A 22,508-nucleotide genomic window follows, 5' to 3' on the forward strand; every position below is an offset into this window, starting at 1 on the left:
AGACCCGGGATCTCAAGTGGCTGGTAAGTGATACTTGTCACCTAGAACTTACAATATGGGACACAGGCTGTGGAAATTCAGGGCTGGAGGGCAGCGGTTTCTTGGTGTTAGAAGAGTCAGTAACCCAACGGCAGTATGTCTTGTTATTCAACCGTAATGAAGCTTCTATCCTAGCTAGAAAAAGGCAATGGTGCTATTTCCTAGAGAAAGTTCAATCATATCTGGTTGGATATGCCATTACTATCGGAAGCTAGACATGATGCTTGAGCCTCAGTCTTCTCGTGGAAAATGGGACCAGTGTCTAAACTTGCAGTGCTGTTTGAAAAGACTAATTAGTATAGAATATGTAAATCCTCAGCAAAGCAACCCATATGAGATGAGCTGGCAATGCAGGGGTTGTTTGTTGTTTTTCCCTTTTTAAAACTGACACAACCTCCCGTCAGGAAAGTTCACAAATCTTAAGTCTGTAACTCAATGAACTGAAACAAGTTCATCTCGATACACCTGTTTGATAATTGCCCAGGTCAAGATACAGGTCATGTCATGTCCAGCCCCCCAGGAGGCTCTTACGTGTCCCCTCCCGGTCACTATGTTTCCAAAGGTGGTTAAGTTTTTGAGCTTTAGCAACAGAATTAGCAATGCAGTTTTGACTTAAACATATTAGGGCATTTCATTTTCAGAAATATGATGGTCCCATCCCCTAGGCGTGCTCCTGGAGCTGCTCTTCTAGAAAGGCTAACGTGTTTGCTCCGGTCCATTCACCCTTTCCCATGTGGACCCCTGATAAAGGGCATTCTGTAGTGAGATTTGTGGGAGGGTCGAGATTTGGATGAGATTTATCGGAGCAGAGCTAACTGATGGAACTCACCCCTCACACTAACCACTGCATGAGGCACTATAGCACGAACAAAGCGTGACCCACTGAGTGGCACTCATAAGAACATTCTGGAAAGTCCACGACCCGCAAATTGTCTGCTATATCCATAATGCTCTCTCCAAAAAAGTGACCGTGAAAATACCTCGCCTGCAAGTATGTTTGTTTTCTGTCATTTGACCATTATCCTGAGCACAAGGGATTCATTTAAGATTCTCCATTCTAGCCAATGGCAGGTGTATGGCCAATAGCAGGAGAGAGAGACCTGAGCGAGGCCAGCAGGTCAGGCATATCCTGGACTGGTCATTGTCCCACTAGGAGATTCAGATCCTGGATCCCTTCTCTCCTGGATCCTTTGCACATGATATATGGAGAGAAGGAATAATAACAGAAGGAGCCATGGGAAGCAGGAGAAACTGAGCTGGCAAACAAGAAAGAGAAGACGGTTGAGAAAGGTTCCGAACACGGTGGTCTTTCCCTTCTTCAGCCCAAGAAGCTCAACTTGTTCTTGTTTTATATGTTGGGCTTCCTTGAAATAATCCATGGAGAGAGTCACAGGGGAAGGGGAGGTAGCAGTTAGGGAGGGGAAAAAAGGAGAGGGAGAGGAAGAGGGGGAGAGGGAGAGAGGGAGGGAGAAGAAGGAAGAGAGAAAGAGAGAGAGAGAGAGAGAAGACAGAAAGAGAGCGATCACCACTCACCTCTCCTCTAAGAAATAACTTCAGAACTCACTGCTCAGGTGGAGACAACACAGGCCTGAGAGACACTAAGTTCTGGGCTCAGCACAGTGAGCCACCCTGAAGAGGAGCTAATGCTGAGTGCTCCCCTCATGGCAGGTTCTATGCTAAGAGTGTCCTGCGTGTTATCTCGCTCTCAGAAAATCGCCATGATGTGGCTGCTGTCACTGTCCCTTCGTTTTGGCTGAGGATATAAAAGCATGGAGTGAGTCGGTGACTTGCTCAAAGCCTCCTGCTGTTTGGAAAGGGTTTAAGTCAGATTCCGGAGCCTGTGACCACCACACCGTTAACTGCTCTGGACAGACGGTCCCTTTCAGAAGCTCACCCACAGAAGATGGATCGTGTATCTTGCCTTTCGGTAAATGGCAGGTGGAGTCTACCCTGCCAGCATAGAAAGAGTTATAGCAAGAAGAGCAATCTCTTCTGCCCCTGGAAACTTTCCTGGCCCATGAAATCCTTCTCTATTAACCAGAGCTCTGGCAGGTGCTGGCGGAGAGGCACGGCACCGAGCATTCCCTGGAATGAAGGAAGGCTCTCCTCTCTAGGGGGAGCCCAAGGTTTCTGCCCCCTAAGTACACAGCTAGCGTAGCCACCGACATGAAATGGGACAGGAGCAGGGGACTCCGAGCGCCCTTCCATGTCCACAGAACCAGCCCCGGCCTCACCGGGAGGACAAACGTCCAGTCAAAATGCTCTCACATGCAGATATGAACCCATTATTAGAACACAGGCATATTCCTCAAAGTTCACCTCTAGTCTGCCCCTCGTTCTCACATCAGCTCGTGAGTCCCCGAGGGGCGTGCTGCTCAGTGTTTAGACTCTGCCTTCATGTGTAGTGTCTGCCCGTTTCCGTGGTGTCAACACCCCCGCCACGGCGGATTTCAAGCTCCCCATGTGAGGTCACTGCACAGAGAGGAGGGAGGAGACCATCACCCCCACGCGCTGGAGCTGCCGGGAGTGGCCCCTGCAGCTTTCCTTACTTACTCACGCACTTGGATGGCTTTGCGAAGATTTCCGGACTCAAACTTGGAGGAGAACCGTAGACAATTGGAAGCAGTGTCCTGCCTGTCATGGGGAAGGGAACGTGCAAACACATGAGCCAGGGCTATTCTTGGGCCCACTTTGACATCTCTGGGAGAAATGCTTTCTCTTCTCGAGTTTGAACCCAAATTTGCATCATGCTGACGGCAGGAGAAGGAACGCATTACTAACACGAAACGCTCTTCTTCTCCTGGCGTGAACAGAATTCTCCATACTGCATCCGCCCCCTTCCACTGATGCATGAGACCACTTACCAAGGCTCATCTAAACTGAAGACGACTTGATTTATCACATCGCTGGGCTGGATGAACCTTTGGACATCTTCAAAGATCTTGATCCTGAAGAGGAAAATTGGAAACATTTGAAAGGTTCGCCCACACTCATCCTATGGTTATCGAGGAGGGGGCTTGAGCATCATCAGAGAAATAAGAAAGCTTAATAACACCTCAACCTCAAGCTGCAAACATGCAAAAAGCACCGTCCCTCCTTCCTTCTCTTCTTTATCAATAAATAAAACCAGGCTGAGCGGTAGGGAGGTAGGAAGCAGGGATGCTGGAGCTTCGTCAAGGGATTCTTTCCTTGAAGGAGAGTTTTGTCAAGGGCATTTGGGCTAAGGGACTTTGCATGTTTCCAGTTGTGTGAATAAGACAATCCTTGGTGCAGAGACATTTCCAAGGGCGAAGTTAGGGTTATTGACTGTTGGCATCCTATGGACTGGGGAGGACCCAATAAGCATTTGGACTTGTGAGTCATTTATATGCCTTGGGTTCTGTCTGCTGCAGAAGACTAAGGTCGACCTTTCGTCTGAGAAACACCAACACGTGGGAGATTTAAGTAAGACAGAGGGAGGGAGCCCAAGGGATCTTTCTGATTTTTTCCTTGAATTTCCAATCCAAGTCTCTGGGGTAGGGTAGAAGAAGGGGGAAGGGGAAGTTGACACAAGGCCTGGACTCAAAGGGAAATGTTCTATTGGCGGGACTCCATTGCCAGGACAGCGCCTATGCTACATCTGTCAGGAACGCGAGCATGGTGAGTAACGTGCAGAGGCCGAGGACAGAAATGGCAGCCAGGAGCCCAAGCGGGAGCAGCTCTTGAGATCCGCCATCGATGTGCTAATGAAATGGAAAATAAGTTAATGAAACTTTCTGGTATGCACACTTCGCTCCACTGCCTTAGTGCGTGCAGACTCAATTTTATTTCCAGGGAAAATAATTTTTTCCTTGGCTTTAGTAATTTTCATTTTCATCTCACTTTGCGGAGCCAAAGACAACACTCCCTTTCCTGAATTCTGGGAATAATCCATCACCCAGTGTTTCTTCCCTGAAGAGTGCTTTCTTTTCTTTTCTTTTTTTCCACACAATCCTCAGTGATACAGAAGACTATTCTCTAAGCCAAGCCAGATGCGGTAGGGCTGGGCCTGAGAGGTGAAGGTACACCACCTCGTCTCATTAACAAGGGACCAGAGGCCAACAGGCAACAAACAAGAAAGGAGATCCCAAATAATCTATACTTGTTTTTTCTGAGCACTTTTGTTGGAGGAATGACACCAGTCTTGGGAGAAACTGGATTATCTTTCGCTGTCGTAGTGACTTGCAATGGATACAGGGTCAGAGGTTGCATTAGAATTTTCCAAGGGATTCTTTTCCGGAAAACACATGCCTCCCACTACCCACTCGGTCCTGAAATGTCCTAGTAAAGAGGGGAGCTTGTGTGTTTGGCAAAAGCTTCCTGAAGGGCTCTAACACATTCCTGACTATGCTCACTTTTCTACAGAGAGCAGGACTACTCTACACACCATTCCTCCTAGAAAAACATTACAGAAGAAATACAGCTCTTGATCCAGTAGAAACATCACCTTTGGATTCCACACTTGCGTTCCAACAGGGGCTGGGGAGAGGGAGGTGGGCAGTGTCCCCAGAGATCAGGAAATGCCATCATCTTGAAGTCGGCCACAGATTTGGTTCTTCTGGCTTTGGCCAGATAAAGATAGGGGTCGTGGAAGGGGATATGCCTGGGATGTGTTTGCAGAAGCTTATCTATTACTTCAACCGTTTCTCTAGACTTAGTGAAACTGGGAAATGAGGCATTCATCGCTGGGCAGGAAATCATATCTATGTCCCAAGCATCCTCTTTGAGGAAAGCCTGAATGTCGGGGATTTCACTTCCAGAAGAATCCATCCCAAGGCCACTGCACTGTGCATTTTGGCACGGGCGCATGCCAGGTCCTTTTTTGGAGGCTCGTTGCACAGGGGACCTCCCTTTCTTCACCATGCTCAGAAGGGAAGTCTGGACGGTGTCTTCTCTTTCTTGCTCCCAGGAGTTTTGGTCCTTATTCGAGCAATGTTGCTTTGGGGAGGCCTCAGTTGGAATGTGGTGGTGGTTGGCATACTGAGTCCCTCCGGAGTTCAAATCATCTCCAGGTTTGGACTCCAGTTCCTTCAGGTTTAAAGCAGGAAAGAATATGTCAGTGTCCCCTTTCAGGTAGAGAATACAATTTGATCCCTGTCCTCACTCTCTAGGCACAGAGCTAAGCAGAACTTGGGTGAAATGGAGAGCTGCTCCCGAGGTCGGCCAAGGAACGACTAAGCTTCAGGAATCAAATAAATGACAGAATCACAGAAACTCACATGCCTACGAGGCTTGTGGTGAGTCTAGTACAACCCTATACAGCCCATGGATGCGTTCTGCAGCACCCCCAATAAGTTACAGTCTGACTGAACCACATCATTTACAGGGTCTTCTCTGTACCCCAAGGCTATGCCTTTTATTTGAGGATCATTCTGGTGGGTTAAAAAAAAAAAATGAAAGTCTTCTTTACACTGAACTGACTTTTCCTTCCCTGACATTTTTGACCGCTGATCTCCTTCTGCTTTCTGGAAAGAACCAGACTACGTTAACTCTCCATTCTCCAGGTGACTTAGCGTACACCATTTGATGTGTCCCAACTCATGAGTTATTAAGAGTCATCAGCAAATAAAGGAGAGGAAAAGGCAGGTCTAGAATACAGGGGAAAGCAGTGGCAGCCACCAGTGGCCACCAGGGTGACATCACCAGGTGTCAGGTTCTCCATTTGCTCCGACGGACAAAGCCACCCCAGCATCAGACTGGCCACGTTCAGAAGGCCAACTAAAACACCAACTAAGTACAACGGTCCCACTTCGACAAGGGAATGGTTACGTCATCAAGAATCGTCACTTGCTCTTCAGTGTGTGGGGGGCAGGGCGCCTTGCCCACCAGACAGCTGGCAGCAACGGGTACCTGCATCCCCCTCCCGTCCCAGGCGTCAGGTGTCAGATTGTAGGACCCTGGCCTGCACCCTAGCTCAGCCACCTTTTCCACATTCTCACTTAGCCTCCTGCTTCCCTCTCAGAAAGATCCCAGAAGCAGACGGCTGGTGATGAGTGATGCTTTCCATCTGGAGGCCTCCCAGGTTCTGCAGAGAACCCATCATGCATCAGCAAGGGGCAGAACCACAGCATATGTCCTACCTCAAAGCTACAGGAGAGCTCAAGACACATGGCCTCGTATTGCAGCAGCTCCTCTTCAGGCCGGTCGAGCGCCGGTCTGGAACTCAGCTTGTTCACATCTGTTTCTAAGTCATCATCCTACAGTGGAATAGTAAAAGAAACAAAAATAACAGCCAAGAAAACCACCCTGAGAAGCATCAAGACAAGCAATATAGGTGATTCTTCTCAATCCTGGGACACGGTTTCCTTGCCTCCAAATTATAGCGCTAGCCTATGCAAAGAGTAATTTAACAGGTTCTGGCTGTATTTCTCCAATAAAGATATACAACTTATCTCAGCATTTATGTCAGTATTTGTAAATAATATTTGTAAATATTTGTAAATATTATTTGTAAATAATTTACATAAAATACGATGAACTATGTAAGCATAACATGAAAGAATATTTTTATCTCATCACTGCTATCAGCATAATCGCAAATATCCAACATATTCATTCATCTACCTTTGCATTTAGGTCCTTCATGCCTCAAAAATCTTTAATGAGCACCTACGATGAGCAGCTACTCTTGTAGGTACTAAAGACTCAGTGATAATGGAACAGAGAAAGGTCCGTGCTCTCACGGAATTTGCCTTTTAGGGAGAGAAGGGAGACCATAAATAAGAAACTAAACAAACGAATAAGGTAATGTGGAACCGTGATAAGTGCCACGGAACTAATGAAAGGGGGTGAAGTGCCTGTGACGAAGGGTATGGAAGCTGTTCAGACTAGGTGACCTGAGAAAGACTCACTGAGCGGTAACACTTTAACAAGACCTAAATGACAATAAGCTTCAGCCATGAAAGCACGTGGGAAAAGGGGTTACTACCGTGTTTCCCCGAAAAGAAGACCTACCCGGAAAATAAGCCCTAGCATGATTTTTCAGGATGCTCGTCATATAAAATAAGCCCTACCGTATTTCCCCCAAAATAAGACCGGATCGTATACTAATTTTTGCTCCAAAAGACACATTAGAGCTGATGGTCCGGCTAGGTCTCATTTTGGGGACAACAAGGTAGCAGAAGGAACAGCTGAAGTTTGCTAACACAAAGAAGACAACTGAAGCATAGAGAATAAGAGAAAGATTGCAGGAATCAAGAGTCAAGAAATAGGTATTATACCAAGTTCTACTGGCCCTGAGAAAGAGTTTGGGGTCGTCTCCTGCTACCCCTTTATCCCTTTGTACATGTAAAAGTTCACCAAGTCACCACAAGTCTTTTCTTCTCTGGGGTGAATATTTCCAGACCCTTAATTTTTTTTCTTCTAGATCATCATTTCATAATAGTCTAACAGTGATGGTGACTGTTCTCCAAACACTTCTGTGATTTCCAAAGGTTGTAGACTCCTACAGAGAAAGGACGCCGGAAACCACACAATCCCGTCTCTTCACCTTTCAATGTCTTTCCTGGATCAAGTTTCCCTAATAAAATAGGGGTGAAAATCTACCCTATGTTTTAGGAGTGTATTTGGTTGGTGAAGGAAGAACCTGGCAGTTGTGAAGACCTGGATTCTTCTTCTCTACATCAAATAAATGTGGAAAATAAATGTTTAGATTCCTGATCCAGGAAAAAAACCAAACTGCAGTAATATTCCATTTGTCTTCTGCAATTTTCCTCCAAACTTCAAATTAAAAGAAAAATAGATCCCATGAAGTTGGCTGAATGATAGTATATTCAGATGCAAGGCACACCAAGTCCAAACTTATTAGCCTGGTACTGGGGATCCCAACACGTTTGTTATTTCCAGCTTTAACTCCCAGCCCCTCCTTGCCTCTACCATCTCTGCTACAGCCTCAGCCATGCCCAGGGTGGCACCAATGGAAACACAACCTGGCCGGCATTAGAAGTGTCTCCTCACCAGCGGTAAGGTTGATGCACCTGGAGAGAGGTGTCATGTCACCAGTTAGCTGCAGCCGATCGCATTCTCCAGGTGGCTAGGTGACTGACTTAGCTTTAGAGCAAAGGTTGGCAAAATACGGCCCCCTGCCTGTTTTTGTAAGTAAGTTTTTAGTGGAACACAGCCTGCCCATGCACTGAGCTATTATCGATGGGTTGCTTTCTCCGTCCAACGGCAAAGCGGGACTGTTATAACAGAGAGCATCTCTGTTCCTCAAAGGTTGGGATGTTGGTCTCTGACTCTCCAGGCACTCAGGTAGTTCCTCACCTCCTTCTGGATCTCTCGTAAGTACCATTTGTACCGGGGATACCAAAAAAATGTACACACTGTAAGAGATGTCATCTAAGTATTACTTTTCAAAGTTGAGTAACTAGCAATGCGTAGTATGGCGTTGACTCAAAAGATGTCATTCATTATAGTGCAATTTTAATACAGTTTTTTTCCTTTCTTACAAGGTGTATACATTTTTTGGGCACCCTCTGTATTTATGTAGGGGTGGGCCTGCTTCTGTGTCCTCACAGCACCCCAGACAGTCCTTCACCATCTAGGATTCTGTTACCCATCTAATCCTTCCTCTGGCCCTCCCTCTCCAAACTGGACACATCCGATATTGACTTTTCCCAGCCTGAGACTTGTGTTCACCACACCCTTGGAAGGCCGTGATTTGCACTCTGCTAGAACAATCCCCATGTTCACTTGACTGTGAACACTTTCAAGATAAAAACTGTGTCTTATTTCCTTTTGTGTCATGTGACCAACCCTGAGCACGTAGCATGCTGCCTTGTACATGGGTTGTTTCCAAGAAAATACCTGAAAGAAATAACAAAGTAAAAAAGAAGGAAAGAAATTCCCTCTGGTTATCCCCTGTTCTTCCGAATTTGTCCCCATCTAATGGTTATGTTCATGAAGGGGGAAAAAAAAAAACATGGCTAACACCTAGTCTGTATCTGTTGCTACGTTTCTCTTTTCTTATTTGACAGTTTTAAATCAAAGACATGTCGCACCCGACTTTCCACTCTGAAGGCCCTTTACAGATAAAAAGTTCCTTTTAATCATTCTTTCTAAGATACTCGGCCCACTTATTTACTAACTGAGCTTTTCAAAGGAAAAGGCCACCAGTTCAAGTCCCGGGTTAGTTCTGTGACCAGAAACAGATACTTCTGGCCTTTTGTCCACGTTTCTTTGCAGCGAATTCTGCTGGGCTCACCAAGGAAAAACGTCTGTTGGAACACCAGTTTCCTTGCTCTTGCGACACCCCAGAACCCGGGCGTGATTCTGAAGCCCTTCTGTTTCTCTACAACTCATGCTCTCGCTGATTTCTCGTCGTCTTCTTGGCTTGCAGGCTTTTGACGAATAGTTTCCAGGCCCTCACCAATTTGTCTTGTGGTTCTTTCCCAGCTGGATTTGTTTATCTGTTTCAGTTCCACTCCCCCCCAACCCACCATTAGCGGCAGAGTAGGGACTCAGGAGAATATCTGAAAGCCACCCCCCCCCGTCCCACGCCACACGCGTGTGAGGCTAGGCACTGGCTGCGCCTTGTCCCTCCACGTCAGGCACAAGAGGTGACTGACACTCTGCATTAGATGCTCAGTTATCAAAGTGCAAGCAAGAGAGGAGGGGAAGTGGCATTGATGAATGACTGCGGCAGCACAGTATTATTCAAATAATTCAGCAAGGGCTCCATAGGCCTGCACGGCCAAGCTACGGCAAAGAACCAATTTGCGCCTGATGGCTTCAGAAATGATTCTATTTATCAACAAAACCCCGAGAACGCCAGAGTGTCAATAGCAGTCTTAACCTAGAGACCTGGCTAGGAGATGGTCCCCACACATCTGCTACTACCATCAGCAAGGTGAGTGGTTATTATGAGAGAGACCTTAAACAGCATCTTTCTCTCTAGATAGATAGGTAGGTAGGAGAGCAGGTAAGGAGAAAGGGAGGGAGGGAAGGAGGAGGATGGATGGAAGGATGGATGGATGGATGGATGGACAGATTTTTTTTTTAAATTCAGATTTCATGTCCTGAAATGTCATGAAAGGTAGCATTTACTTCCCAGTCTTATTTTTAAGGAACTATAACTTAAAGGGGCTTGTCCAAGTTCCTGTTTACCAACAGAAATTGAGACAGAATTAAAACTCGTACATCAAGTTTCCATTATTCTAGAACAGGGGTTCTCAATCAGGTGTGATTTTGTCTCCCACGGGCATTTGGCATTTCTCAGAGACATTTTTGGTTCATGACCAGGGAACAAAGGAGTGGGGGTGCTCCTGGCATCTAGTGGGTGGAGGCCAGGGATGCCACCAAACCTCCTACAACGTGCAGAACAACCCCCACACCAAACAGTTATCCAGTTCAAATGCCGGGAGGACCCAGGCTTAGAAACCCTTTTCTAGAAATGCCGTCAGGATACTACGTCCCACTGCCTGCTTTTGTAAATCAGCTGTCACTGGAACACAGCCATGCCCTAGCGTTGAAGCCTTGCCTACGGCTGCTTTCATGTTACAATGACGAAGGTGAGGGGTTGCGATGGAAACTATGGTCCACAAAGCCTCCAGTAATTACTACCTGACCTTCTGCAGAACATTTGCTGACCTCTGTTCTACAGCACAGGTCATTAAGGGATGGAGAGCAAAGGGCACCACCCGCCTGCGGGCCAGGGTGTGTGTCCCATGCAACTCAAGGCAGCAGAATTCACACAGACTCCGAGATAAATGGAACTGTACAACGTGGTGGTCCTATGCAGCGAAGGTATGTAAGAATGACTTGTGGGGACAGGTAAGATCTACTAGAAAAAGTTCCATAGAAAAGCTTCCTATGGTCTCTTTGCATGAATGTCATTCACATATTAAATATACCAACTGTGAGCATTAAGTGTCTACCGTGTTTCCCCGAAAATAAGACCGGGTCTTATATTAGTTTTTGCTCCAAAAGACGCATCAGGGCTTATGTTCAGGGGATGTCACCCTGAAAAATCAGGCTAGGGTTTATCTTCTGGTTAGGTCTTATTTGGGGGAAACACAGTACCTGAAGCTCAACGTGATGGAATATTAGTGTCTTCACAATGGATAGCTTCTGACTTTCCAATGAGATACTGCACTAGACCTACGAGAGGAGACAGCCTGGAAATCAATAACAGCAGCTGTCATTTATTGAGTACCCCTCTCTGACAGGCACTGGAGTAGAAGTACAGATATAGGTCCTTAAAATTTACACTGGTCTTAGCTGAACACAGAAAAGGTCGTATTCCTTGGTCACATGTGAGTCTGGAGAAGCAAGAACTGGTGCACCTACTTCCTCTTTCACATCTTCAGAATCTGCGTCTTTATCCTCTTCTTCATCGCCATCATCTTCAAAATCCTCTGGGTGGGGAAAAAGAGCGGAAATGAGTGAGGCTTCCCCTTTGTGTTGGAACTGGATTTTCACAACACAAGGGTTAGCATTTCTTTCCTCTCACTAGTAAGCGATTCATTAAGTGCACAAGAGATGTCCCAACACATCCTGATGCCCACTGGTATGTGACATCATGTGCACACGGGCACCGGAGAGCACTGTATCGTCAAGTGGAAACTGCTGTCCCGCATTGCATGCAAAATGAGTGCCGCATAAAATGATACACGAACACCATTCTGGCTTCTCCCACCCAACTCGGGAGTATTTATGCAGCTAACACAGCCAACGACCAGAGATCACATACATATACCATTTGTTGTGACTTAGGCAGCTCTTGGATTGACTCCCTAGTTGATATGAAGGAACTTATTTTAAACACAAGTCCACCGATGTAGCTGTGCGATGGTGGCAAGTTGGTGTCTATGGAAAATCTGTTCCAGGGAAAGAGGCTGGGATTCGAAACCACTAGCATCATTGGACAACAGTCTTGGAGAGTGGATGATCATACTTTCAAATATTCTAATATGACTATGAGGTTTGAAACAGCAGAAGTGTTCTTTTGATTTTACCCGTAGGGCACATTCATTCCAGAACCCGTCAGTGAAGTGGAGGACTCAATCATGGGATTGTGAACAGATTTTTTTTTTTTAATTAGCTGAGATCACTGTACAGGCATTCAAGAGCTACCAGGCAAAGTGGCAACAGTTAATAATTACGGACAAAAAAAGTGGCTTGGTCATTATTCATTCGGTATATGAAAACTTGCTTTTTCATACACAGTTCTAATTAGATTATTGCATACTCATGGTGGACCTGTAAAAGAACTGACTTTATTCTCAGCCACATTCCTCTGAAAGATTGCCAAAATGTAAAAAAAAAAAAAAAAAAAAAAAACCCTCATCGTAAAGCTCATAGCGACCCATGTGCTTTACCTTCAGTGAGAACACGGGGAGGCTCAGAGGTGGTGGTCCCAGGAACTGGGAAGACATAAGCACTGCTGGCTGTGACCAAGGGAAGGGGACATTTCGGGTAGCACTGCCTCAGGATCTGAAGCACGACGGAGACGATGGGTCCCAAGCTTTTGTCATCCAGGCACTTCTGAAGGAAGAGAAGATAACGTCAGACACTGGCATCTTGTATAGAGTCCCTTTGCTGGGACGGCATTTCAGGTAATGGATCACACATAGGCTAAGTGAACGGTACACAGCTTCCGTGGACAATGTCTAATTTGCATAACCTAATGACATCCTCCATGTACAATGTCTGATTTGAACAGGCTAATGTAGAATTTTGTCTAATGGAGACTCTGCTTTGATCTGGTGTAGCGTCGGAATTTGTACTTCTCTTTCACAGCTTTTATGTCATTGGAATGAAGTTAGACTGAAAACAGACTTAAAAGTCTTTCAAGAGCTGCTACTCCCAGTGGGAGGCGTCGTCCAGGATGGCTGGGAGAAGAGGAGGTGAGTATCTTCCTTCCGCCATCCACATGTCATTGTGAATGATGGCTGAAGGTAGAGAGTGAGTACGAAATGAGGGAAGTCTTACTTTTCCCTTTCAGCTGTTGTCCAGAGTACAATGCGAAATCTGAAGAAAAGACTAAGGGAATCCCAAGCACCTAAACTAAATAAGGTGCCTCTTCTCAAAGCCCACAGTGCTGATCCCTCTGGTACCCAAACAAAGCAAAGGAACATTGGGTTTGCATACGGAACATGTTGATATTGATGGAACGTGACAGGACCCTTCTTTTCAGGCACCAGGAAAAATGTGAGAACACGTTTGCTAAATTGACAGAGTTGGGAGACGTTTGGTTCCGTCTTTGGCAAAAATGGGGGCCATTGTCTTCAGTCTCTTAGGAAATGTTCTGTCTACTGCCTTGGTATAGAAGGTTGACTAGTGTGAGTCTCCAGGTCTGAGATTGCTAAGGAGTCTCCGGCAAGCTCCGAGAAACCCCAAGTCACAACTGTAGATATGGAGGGTGCTGAGAACCTGCCACAGGGCAGGGTGACTGTCTGTGGCCAGGTCATACCATGGTACCTTCAGACCCACATTCCACGTAGCTCACATGGAAGAACACAAAGAAAAATAAATCAAGTTCAGCCATGAATTCGCGATACCCAAATGACTCTAAAATACAATCAAACTCAGTCCACCTTCAAAACAGAAACGTCTTAATACAATCAAGAATGCTATCTCCTTCTCTGGGTGCTCAAATGGTACCAAGCAGGTGTCGCGAACCCACCGCAGGAAACACTCTCCATGGAAAACCGCTGGGGTCGGTCAGGTGATTTCAGGTGCTTAGTGAAAAACATGCATCTTTGGGAAACGAGAGAAGTGAGCAGGGAGGAGGAAGAGAGGGGAGGTGAATCGCACATCAGAGGTAAAGGGCTGAGCTTTCAGTCTTCGGAGGTAGAGAGCCCACCCACCACTACCCATTTCTCCAAATCGGTAACTACTGCCAACTGTTGCAGGGCATCCTGGTCGGGGTTCTGTTTTCACCTTCCATTCAAATTGTCGTCTTTCTTCCCTGTCCTCATACAAAGCTCCAGCAAGATCCCATCACATTACCTGGCACCCTCACGGCCTTACGGACAATACAATGCTCTCGATGTTTAAGGGATGCTTGGAACGTCTGTGCAAGAATGTGTGACCCAGGAGACAAGAGGGGGACCACTGAGCGAGGGACACAGCAAGCAGTGGCCTCAGCAGGAAGGCAAAGAACAATAGGATGGACGAAACCTGCGGGAAGGACTCAACACCAGTTCTTTCTCAGTCACTCTCATGCCCAGTTGGTCAGTGATTACGTCACAAACACCAATAAAGCTAGCACAGGACCGTGGTTTTCTGAGCGTGGTCCCCAGACCTACAGGATCAGAAAGACTGAGGCTGGGGCCCTGCCAGCCCTGCAGGTGACCGTGATGCTGGCTCCCCTTGGAGAACCGCTGGGGCAGTGCACAGAAGCACGGGCCTCTGCCTGAGACCACGGCTTTCGAATCCTTTAAAACGCTGAAATCAGAGAGTCTGTGTAAACGGTTCAGCCCGCCATAGAAAGCTCTCAATACAGATCTCTCTTCTTCCTCCTCCTCTCTCATCATCACTGTCAACCTGTCATCACCACTGTCATTACCACTGTCACCCCCCAGGCTGCAGCATCAGCACCAATAGTATAATTTGCAACAGCCGCTAAAATGACATCACTAGGTCCAAGGTTCCCCAGTGAGCCACCCTGTGACACACGAGCCTTCTCTTGCAGAAAAGGGGATGGATGGGCAGCGAGGACCCCAGCACAGCTGCAATGGCACCTCACAGCCAGGTGCTGGGAGGCTCTTCAGGTAAGGAATCCTGGCCGGGAAGCACAGATTCTGCCTTCCCTCGCATCCCACTTCCATTTCCCTCAGGAACTGCCGGCTGGGCACTGGTGAATTTGCTAAGCTGAGCAGCTGAGGTCTTCACTGACCTGCTGAGAAATTGCTTCTGGGCTCACAGCCCCTTTCACGCCCGGATTTCCCTTGGTATTTTCTCTACTCTGTTCTTACCATTGATATGTACCTCTGGGATCACCATCTGCTTCGTTTATTGCCCTTTTGGTTTTTATTTGGTTTGGTTGGTTTGGTTGGGTTTGAACACCAAACAGAGAAACAGCCAACAGTGCAGAGGACAGAGGAGCTGGCTGGAACACACAACCCATAATGGGGGGCGGTGGGGCATCAGCGATCCGGGGGGCTGCTTCACTGGGACTGGGGAAGATTAGAAATGGGGGGCACACAAGTTTACAAAGTGTGATGAATCCTGGAAGAACCCAAAACACTTTTCACCCAGAGGAATAGAAGGCAACATGCAGCTATTTCATGACGGAGAAGTTCTGAAAGCTGCAACGATGGCGAGAAACCCAGAGGTGACAGCAGATAGCCAACTCGGTATTGGCAGAGGAGGGAGAAAGAAAAAACTAATTTTTTAAATGGGAAAAGTCCACAGACACCCTGGTTAGAAGACAGCACTCTGACTGCTTCATTATCTCGGACAGACTCGGGGAGAGAAAAATGGAAGGTTGTCCAGAGAAAAGCAAAAAGAATGATGAAAGGAGACCGAGACTGACCCATAAGGGAGAGAACAAGGGACATAATGCATGTGACACATGGCTGCTTTGACCCCGGGAGAAGGTGAGTGAGCAGATGGCAACATACTGGGGCAACAGACAGTCACAGCAACACAGAGGGTGCAGGAAGTCTTGCACGGTGGTGCTGAAATGAGCCCTAACCAAGTTAAGGGATTGGTATGTGGGTTGAAATCCAGGGACCCCTAAACACATACGCCACCGGGGTGCACATAAGTACCGGCCCTGGCAAGTGTCATTCCCTTTGCCTGGGATATTCTTCCTCTTATACTGCCATGTGTGGCTCCTTCCATAATTCATGTCTAGCTCAGGTGTCACCTGCTCAGAGAAGACTTGGTCTAACAGAACGCCTCCTCCTGCCACCTGTGGGGGTCCCTGGAGACCTCTGACCGGAACTGTACTGATTGCACAGAGCAAGACGAAATTACCTTCCTCACGAATGTTTCTGCTTCCTTAGTGTCCTGCTCTGCTGCTAGGATGTCTGCCCCATAATATCAGGGGTCTGTCTGGCATATTTACCATGAGATTCTGCAGGCTAATTATTCCAGTAATGGCTCACGCTCATAAGCTAAGTGTGAGACATTTCTCCATCAGCTTATGGAGGCCACACAACAACCAGATTTTATAACTTCCGTGTTTGTTTGTTTTAAAGAAGACACTTGAGGCCCGAGAATGTGGGTGGCTTCGAAGTTTCATAGCTGTAGGCGGTAGGGATGGGATTTGAACCCAGGTTCTGTAGCTTTCGTGTCAACACTCTGACCCACTGCCCCCATACAGCATGTACCCAATAAATACAGAATGAATACATGAGCCAGTGCATGAGTGTAGCAGGATTTGAATCCAGAACATCTGCCCATAGCAGGCAGCAAGCAATGTAGGGAGGTTTCAGGATGACTCCTAAATGGCGGTCTCCAGGAATCCCCCAGCCATCACCCAACACAGAGGTGGTCCCAAGATGGATGACCTACCTGCGTGGTGCTGAAGAGAATCTCCATGCCCTGAGCTGCCAGGAAGGCCTCCCGGCCAGACCGGAGGGCGGCAATGTGCTTGAGGCAGAGCAGAAGCACCCGGCGGATCGGCACGTAAGCACCGGCCGTGTCGTGCTGGTGCCAGTCCTGGTGGAGCCTGAGCAAGCTGGTGACGTAGCCTCTGTTCACTGCCCTGCGGCTGTTAGACTCTGAAACCAGCGGGAAAAGGAGATGTCAGTCACAGGTTCTCCTGGGGGCACCTGCATGTCCTGGTGTCCCTCCCACAAGCTACTTCTTAATTATAAAGGGAATAATAACAACTTTCCAGTGGAGAAAACTGGCAGATGTCACCTTGATTGAGTGATCAGTCAACATCACCAGATACGGTGATGCACTGAGAAAGACACGGCGTCACTTCGATGGTATTCCTGCCCAAAATACGTAATCTAAATTTAACCAGGACGACGACCAGCAAACCCCAAATGAGGGACACACACTACAAAATATCTGATCTGTACTTTTCAAAAACATCAAGGTCATGAAAGGCAAAAAACAAAAACAGATCGAGAAGCTGAGCTAAAGAAGACCAAAAGACATGACACTTAAGAACAATACATAATTATAATGTAGATCCGGGCACAGAAAGCATATTTTTTTCTCTTGCTACAAAAGGCAATTGGTAAAATTCGAATAAGGTCTGTGGATTAATGAATCGTGTGGTATCGATGTGTGTTAGAGTTTGATACACTGGTTCTGTAAGAAAATATCATTGTTTAAGGAAATTCAGAACTGGAGTATGGAAATGTCTGTAATTGTGAAATAGTTCAGAAAAAAATGATAATAATGTGTGGGAGAGAGAAGGAAGGAGGAAGAGAGAAAGGGAGGGAGAGACAGAGAGACTTCCACCCTCCCATTTATTTTCCCAAAATCTCAGTGGACTGCGGATATCGTCATTGGGTTCAGCAAACTGTAGGCTTAGGTTGGGAAGAAGACACTGAGGGAGACGTAACATCTGAAAGGCTGTCATGTGTAAGAGATTCATTGGGTGTTTTTCCGAAAGAGAATGGGAGCCAGTTTATAGATAACCAAGTGATATGACGCCGTCCAAGAAAGAAATTCTTCACAGCCAAGGTTATCCAGTAAAAGGGCGGACTCGATGTGGCACTGAGCAACGAGGCACTGCAAATGCTCAGGTGGAGGCTGGAAATCCACCCAGCAGGAAGGCGGTATGGGCTTGCTGACATCTGATGGACAGCTGTAACAGAGCGTTGCTATGGATCCCTTCACCTCTCTACCACCAGGACTTCCCGTTCTTAGTTGAATGATCCTGTTTGATCAGGATCCCACGAGACCCATCTTATGGGGTAAGAGGATGATTTCCTGATTTTCCAGAGACATAGTTTCAATTCTCCTTGGAGAAACACGGGGGGAAGAACAGTCCAAGGTACCTCTTTCAGCGGTGAACATCTATCTGCCCCTTTTCATGCTAAACTCCTCAGGCTACAGGGTTGGTGGTGATAAAGTGTACCTGGTCAGATCTATCCAGGGGATGCCTGGCCATCTCCACTCCTGTACACTCTAACTGCTGATTCTCAGGCACAAGTGCTCAGATCTTGCAGCTTTTCCCTCTCACTGCTGCATTTCTCCACTATCCCAACTGTTCGCCCTGGTGTTTGAGACAATACATGCTTCTGGCAGCGTGTGTTTGGGCGAGATCCCCTGAGCTGTAATTGGATAGGCACAAATTTCAGCTCAAAGTCAGATTTTCCCCTCAGACCGTGTAAGTGCACATGAGTGAAAAAATAACATGCAAATTCAGTGCTTTATGCCAGAAGGGTTTTCTCATAATATTAATGAATTTTTTTTTTCCTGCTTGTTTGTCAAATTCTAAATTGTCAGGCTTGGCTGAGCCCCAGTGAGATTTCTGACCCATTTCTGCAGTTGGTTTTACTTTTTTTAACATTGCATTCAGCCATGACACCTGAACTGAGAGTGACGAGCTTTATTCACTCGGCGATATGTTTGTAGAAGCTTTAAATCGCCTTCATCACCTCCTTTAATGAATTATTCTTTTGTATCGAAAATATATCTTTCCTTGGCTGGTCCCGGCCACAAAGCACGAGAGGTTCCTGCCTACCCAATATCTGATGTTTAAAAGAAAATTGAGGATTAAGTAGGACGTATGAAAGAAAAGAATTGCCTGCTGAAAAGATGCCAGAATGGCAAAAAACAAACAAAAAAAAAAGTGCATAGGGGCCCCATGGGCAGTGGGAGGTTAAGGACGTTTGTCTTTTATCTATTTAAGGGTAAGAAACTGATAATGTGTTATCCTGATGACCATCTTACTTTTGGGGTGGGGGAGGAGGATAATGGGGAAAAAAATTTGTAATTGTCTGAGAGAAAAATCCCTTATCAAATTCCAATGATTTTTTTTTACGATTTCCTGTTAATCCTCCAGAAGCCGTCATGTTTACTAACATCTAAAAAGGCTACACCTCCTTCCCCCCGCTGACCCCACAGCGGTCAATCTTCCCCTGAGAATGGCTTGGGGAGTTTTGCAAAAGTCAATACGTATCTAAAACCCGACAAGAAAAGATCCATCAAACTGAAGAAGAGCAAATGTGGAGAAGAGTCAAAGAATGACATGAGGGTCACTGACATTGGCGACTCACAGGAGTTCTAGACGACTGGAGAGAAAAACACCGCTTCTCCGAGGGAGCCCAAATAGCAAGGAACAAGTGTGGGGTTTCCCTGTTTGGGGTGAGCTCAGGGATTGGGGGCAGAAGAGGACAGGTCCCCCAACCCTCTTCAAAACAGACCAGCTGCACTTTAGTTGGCTTACATACATGGCTTCCTCCTAAGATTTTATTGGGGGGAAAAAATTCCTGTTCCTTAATTAAAAAAAAAAAAAAAACTTTTTTTTTTTTTAATTCCTAAGTAGATTGGTTTATCTTAAAGTAGTTGGAGGATGGAGGTGGGATGGACAGAGAGGAGTTCTGAGGGTCTTCAAAGGGTCCTCCACCCCTGCCCCATCTTACAGGTGCCCTGGGAGCCCCACCTCTCTTAGCCCCTCCCTGGAAGCCTCCTGCTGCAGGTCTTATCTGGCCAGTTTTCCTTTGGCAAATCCATGAATCTATCCTTGTCTGCCCTCAGACTGACCCCCTTATGTTCTACTTCTCCCTCTCTGGATTATATCCTCCCAGGGTCTTATCTGTAGCTCCTTCTCAGTCTGAAATGTGACGCAGTGATACCCTTAGTTTTACCCCAGGTATTTCCTCACTAGGTTTCAATGTTTTTCTTTAGTGCAGACTCCACTGATGCTGTACCTTTTAGCACTTGGGTTGAAAAAAAAACAAAAATGAAGAAAACTAACAGGGAATATGCCGAGATATCAACAGTACTTATGGGGGACAAAGATACTGATGATCCTATTTGCTTTAGAATTTTTAGATGGAAGACTTTTTTTGTTTTTGTAGCTTTTATTCCCCACGTATTCTACAGTGAACTTTGTTTCAGTGCAGAGGAAAAGCTGGGAACCTGCCGCCGCGTAAGGAGCTGGACGCTTTAGCAGCCATAGGTGTAGGACTGACCTACACAGGTTAACGCAGACCTCTGAGCGGGTCTTTACCAGACTCAGATGCTTGCAGGGCTGGCTCCATGGGCAGACCCTGCAGCTGGCAGCTTCCTCCGTGGAGCCCTTGCACGTGGACCTGACCTCTACCTCCTTCTAGCTGGGTGCCCTTGAGCACATGACTTCACAGGTCTATCACTCAGTCTTTCTCTGAAAAATAAAACTAGTAAGAGCCCCTTCCCTCATAGAGTTGTTGAGAAAATTACATGAGCTAGTATATATAAAGCAGACAGCTCGATCTCTGGCACATAATAAGCAGTCAGTACCTGGTGCTTAGTATAGATGCGTCACCATCATGACCTCTACAGAGGGTGCCAAAAAAAATGTATACATGTTTTAAGAAAGGAAAAAACTGTATTAACATTGAAACTCTCAATATATACCGGTAACTAATGATGAATACAAGTCACGTGTGACTTCTGCAATGACAAGAGACGCTCAGAGTGGTTCCCATCAGCGTCCAGACACTTCTGATGACGGCGAGCTACTGCTTGAGCAACGTTGACCAAAGTGTCCACTTGTAGACATGTTTTTGGCACTCCCGGTGTTTATTATTCCAACTTCCCCCTATTATGATGGACCACAAAGTGCCCAGTGCTCGGATACGAACATATTCCTTTTGCCAGCCTCCTGCAAGAACAGGAGGTGCAGGATCACACAGCTGTTTATCTGAAGTTTGGCTCTACGCCTTCCCAGCTATGTAACCTTGGTTAAGTTACTTAGTCATTCCGAACTATACTTCCTCAATCTGTAAATATTAAAGCAAGATTTTTTTAAAAAAATAAAGATAAAGATAATTAAGCATCAGCCTGACTAGTCCCTTATAAGGAATAAAAGCATAGCATAACACCTGGCACAAAGTACGTGCTCAATAATTCCGTTCCCCAGAGCAGGACATCCAAATGCCACATTCCTTTTGCCAGTGAGAGGAATCCAAGGGCTTCGGAGAGAAGCACTGGGTCAATCGTCTCACACGCTCGTCTCATGTCCCTCATGCAAAGGCTTTCAGATACGCATTCCGTCCCTGCTTTTACAAGTGAAGACCCAGAGGCTAAGAGAAGTTAAACAACCTGTTTACATTTGTAGAGCTTCTACATGGCATGTCTAGGATTCCAATGGAGTCTCCTCCTGCCTCCAAAGCTGACATCCCCCATCGTTATCCCCAAAACTCTTCATGCTGGCTAGTACACTTGACCCTTTTTTGCACCGATGAAGACCTTCAACTGTTATCACAAGAATCAGCTTCTTGAGAGAGGTTTCTGAATGGCTAATGGAGATCAAGCTGGTGGAACTCCCAAAGCCTGAGGGACTTGAGGGGAGTGGCTGTCACCGAGCTTTAATTTGGCTCAGTCCTTCCGCCCAAGCCCCCTCATCCATCTTCTCTGCTCTCTTCTAGACCCCTAACTTGTGGTGAGAGTTTTATTTTTAATAGGAATCTTGAGAAGGTTTGAAGACCCAATGAATGGCCTATGGTTCTTTGGGTCACTGGAGAAGAAGTATGGGAGCCTTCCAGACACCCAGCCCATGACCTCACGAGGCCAGCTCAGACATCAGACCCCACACAAGTGCAATACCACTGAGAAGGACAAAGGGACTCACTCTCACTCACTTCCTCCCCCAGCGGCTGTAGGATTGCCTTGCTCACAAAAAAGGAGCTGCGATATATGGACTGAAATATAACTAATCTTAACGTCATTGGTAATGGAAAGTATACTCAATTAGTATTGGTTCGAGTAAGAGCAATGATATCGAATCAGCTTGTCGGTATTTTGGTTATTGTAGAATAGCTGCATTTCAGTACACTTGGGTATAAAGTAAATTTTGGTTTCAAGCAAATCTTATTTTCCCATTGACTACCTTCATAAAATTAGAGACTCTTTCCCTAAGCTCCAGAAATAGTGGCTGAGAAGGCTGAGAGGCCATCCTTCACAGCACTGCTTTAAATCGAGACGCACCTACAGTTGCTTTTTTTTTTAAATCACCAACTCCTTCTAATACCTTACAATCCCAAACCATAGGAATTCCTCCCCTCTTAGGAGTCCATCGAGGGCCTCTTCCACTACACACGCCAGCTCCGCCTCTAGTTCTCAGATTGTACCATGTCTAAGGAAGGGCCTTGGGCTGCAACACTACGAGACGAGGGTCCACCAATGGTGACACACGCCAGACTCCAACCTCTCTGATTCGATACCCGGCATCCCGTATAATGAATCCATCTCATCTCGCACTTTATCAATTCTAAGGCAGACATTTTTCAGATTTTAGCCTTTCCCAAATTAAGATGCTTCTTTACCGACGATGGTTTTTTGATTGTAACTGGCAGTATTTTTTTTTCCTACTCTCAGTGGCACTTTAA

General features: G+C 46.4%; 1 protein-coding gene across 3 annotated transcripts in view; it reads right to left on the minus strand.

Annotated features, from left to right (window-relative positions):
- The window catches only part of AGBL1 (AGBL carboxypeptidase 1), a 563,788-nt gene that overhangs the window by 440,161 nt on the left and 101,119 nt on the right, over positions 1-22,508 (minus strand). For 2 of the 3 annotated variants that reach the window (XM_033100350.1, XM_033100347.1), the window contains exons 7-13: positions 16,522-16,730; positions 12,375-12,540; positions 11,344-11,411; positions 6,138-6,254; positions 4,505-5,085; positions 2,904-2,987; positions 2,593-2,673 (exon numbers count right to left, since the gene is read on the minus strand). In XM_033100350.1, coding sequence (XP_032956241.1) covers positions 2,593-2,673; positions 2,904-2,987; positions 4,505-5,085; positions 6,138-6,254; positions 11,344-11,411; positions 12,375-12,540; positions 16,522-16,730 — 1,306 coding nt within the window. The remainder of the gene's footprint in view (positions 1-2,592; positions 2,674-2,903; positions 2,988-4,504; positions 5,086-6,137; positions 6,255-11,343; positions 11,412-12,374; positions 12,541-16,521; positions 16,731-22,508) is intronic. The other variant, XM_033100349.1, reaches the window with a different exon arrangement.

Source organism: Rhinolophus ferrumequinum, chromosome 28 (genome assembly GCF_004115265.2).
Source record: "Rhinolophus ferrumequinum isolate MPI-CBG mRhiFer1 chromosome 28, mRhiFer1_v1.p, whole genome shotgun sequence".
Lineage (NCBI taxonomy): Eukaryota > Metazoa > Chordata > Mammalia > Chiroptera > Rhinolophidae > Rhinolophus > Rhinolophus ferrumequinum.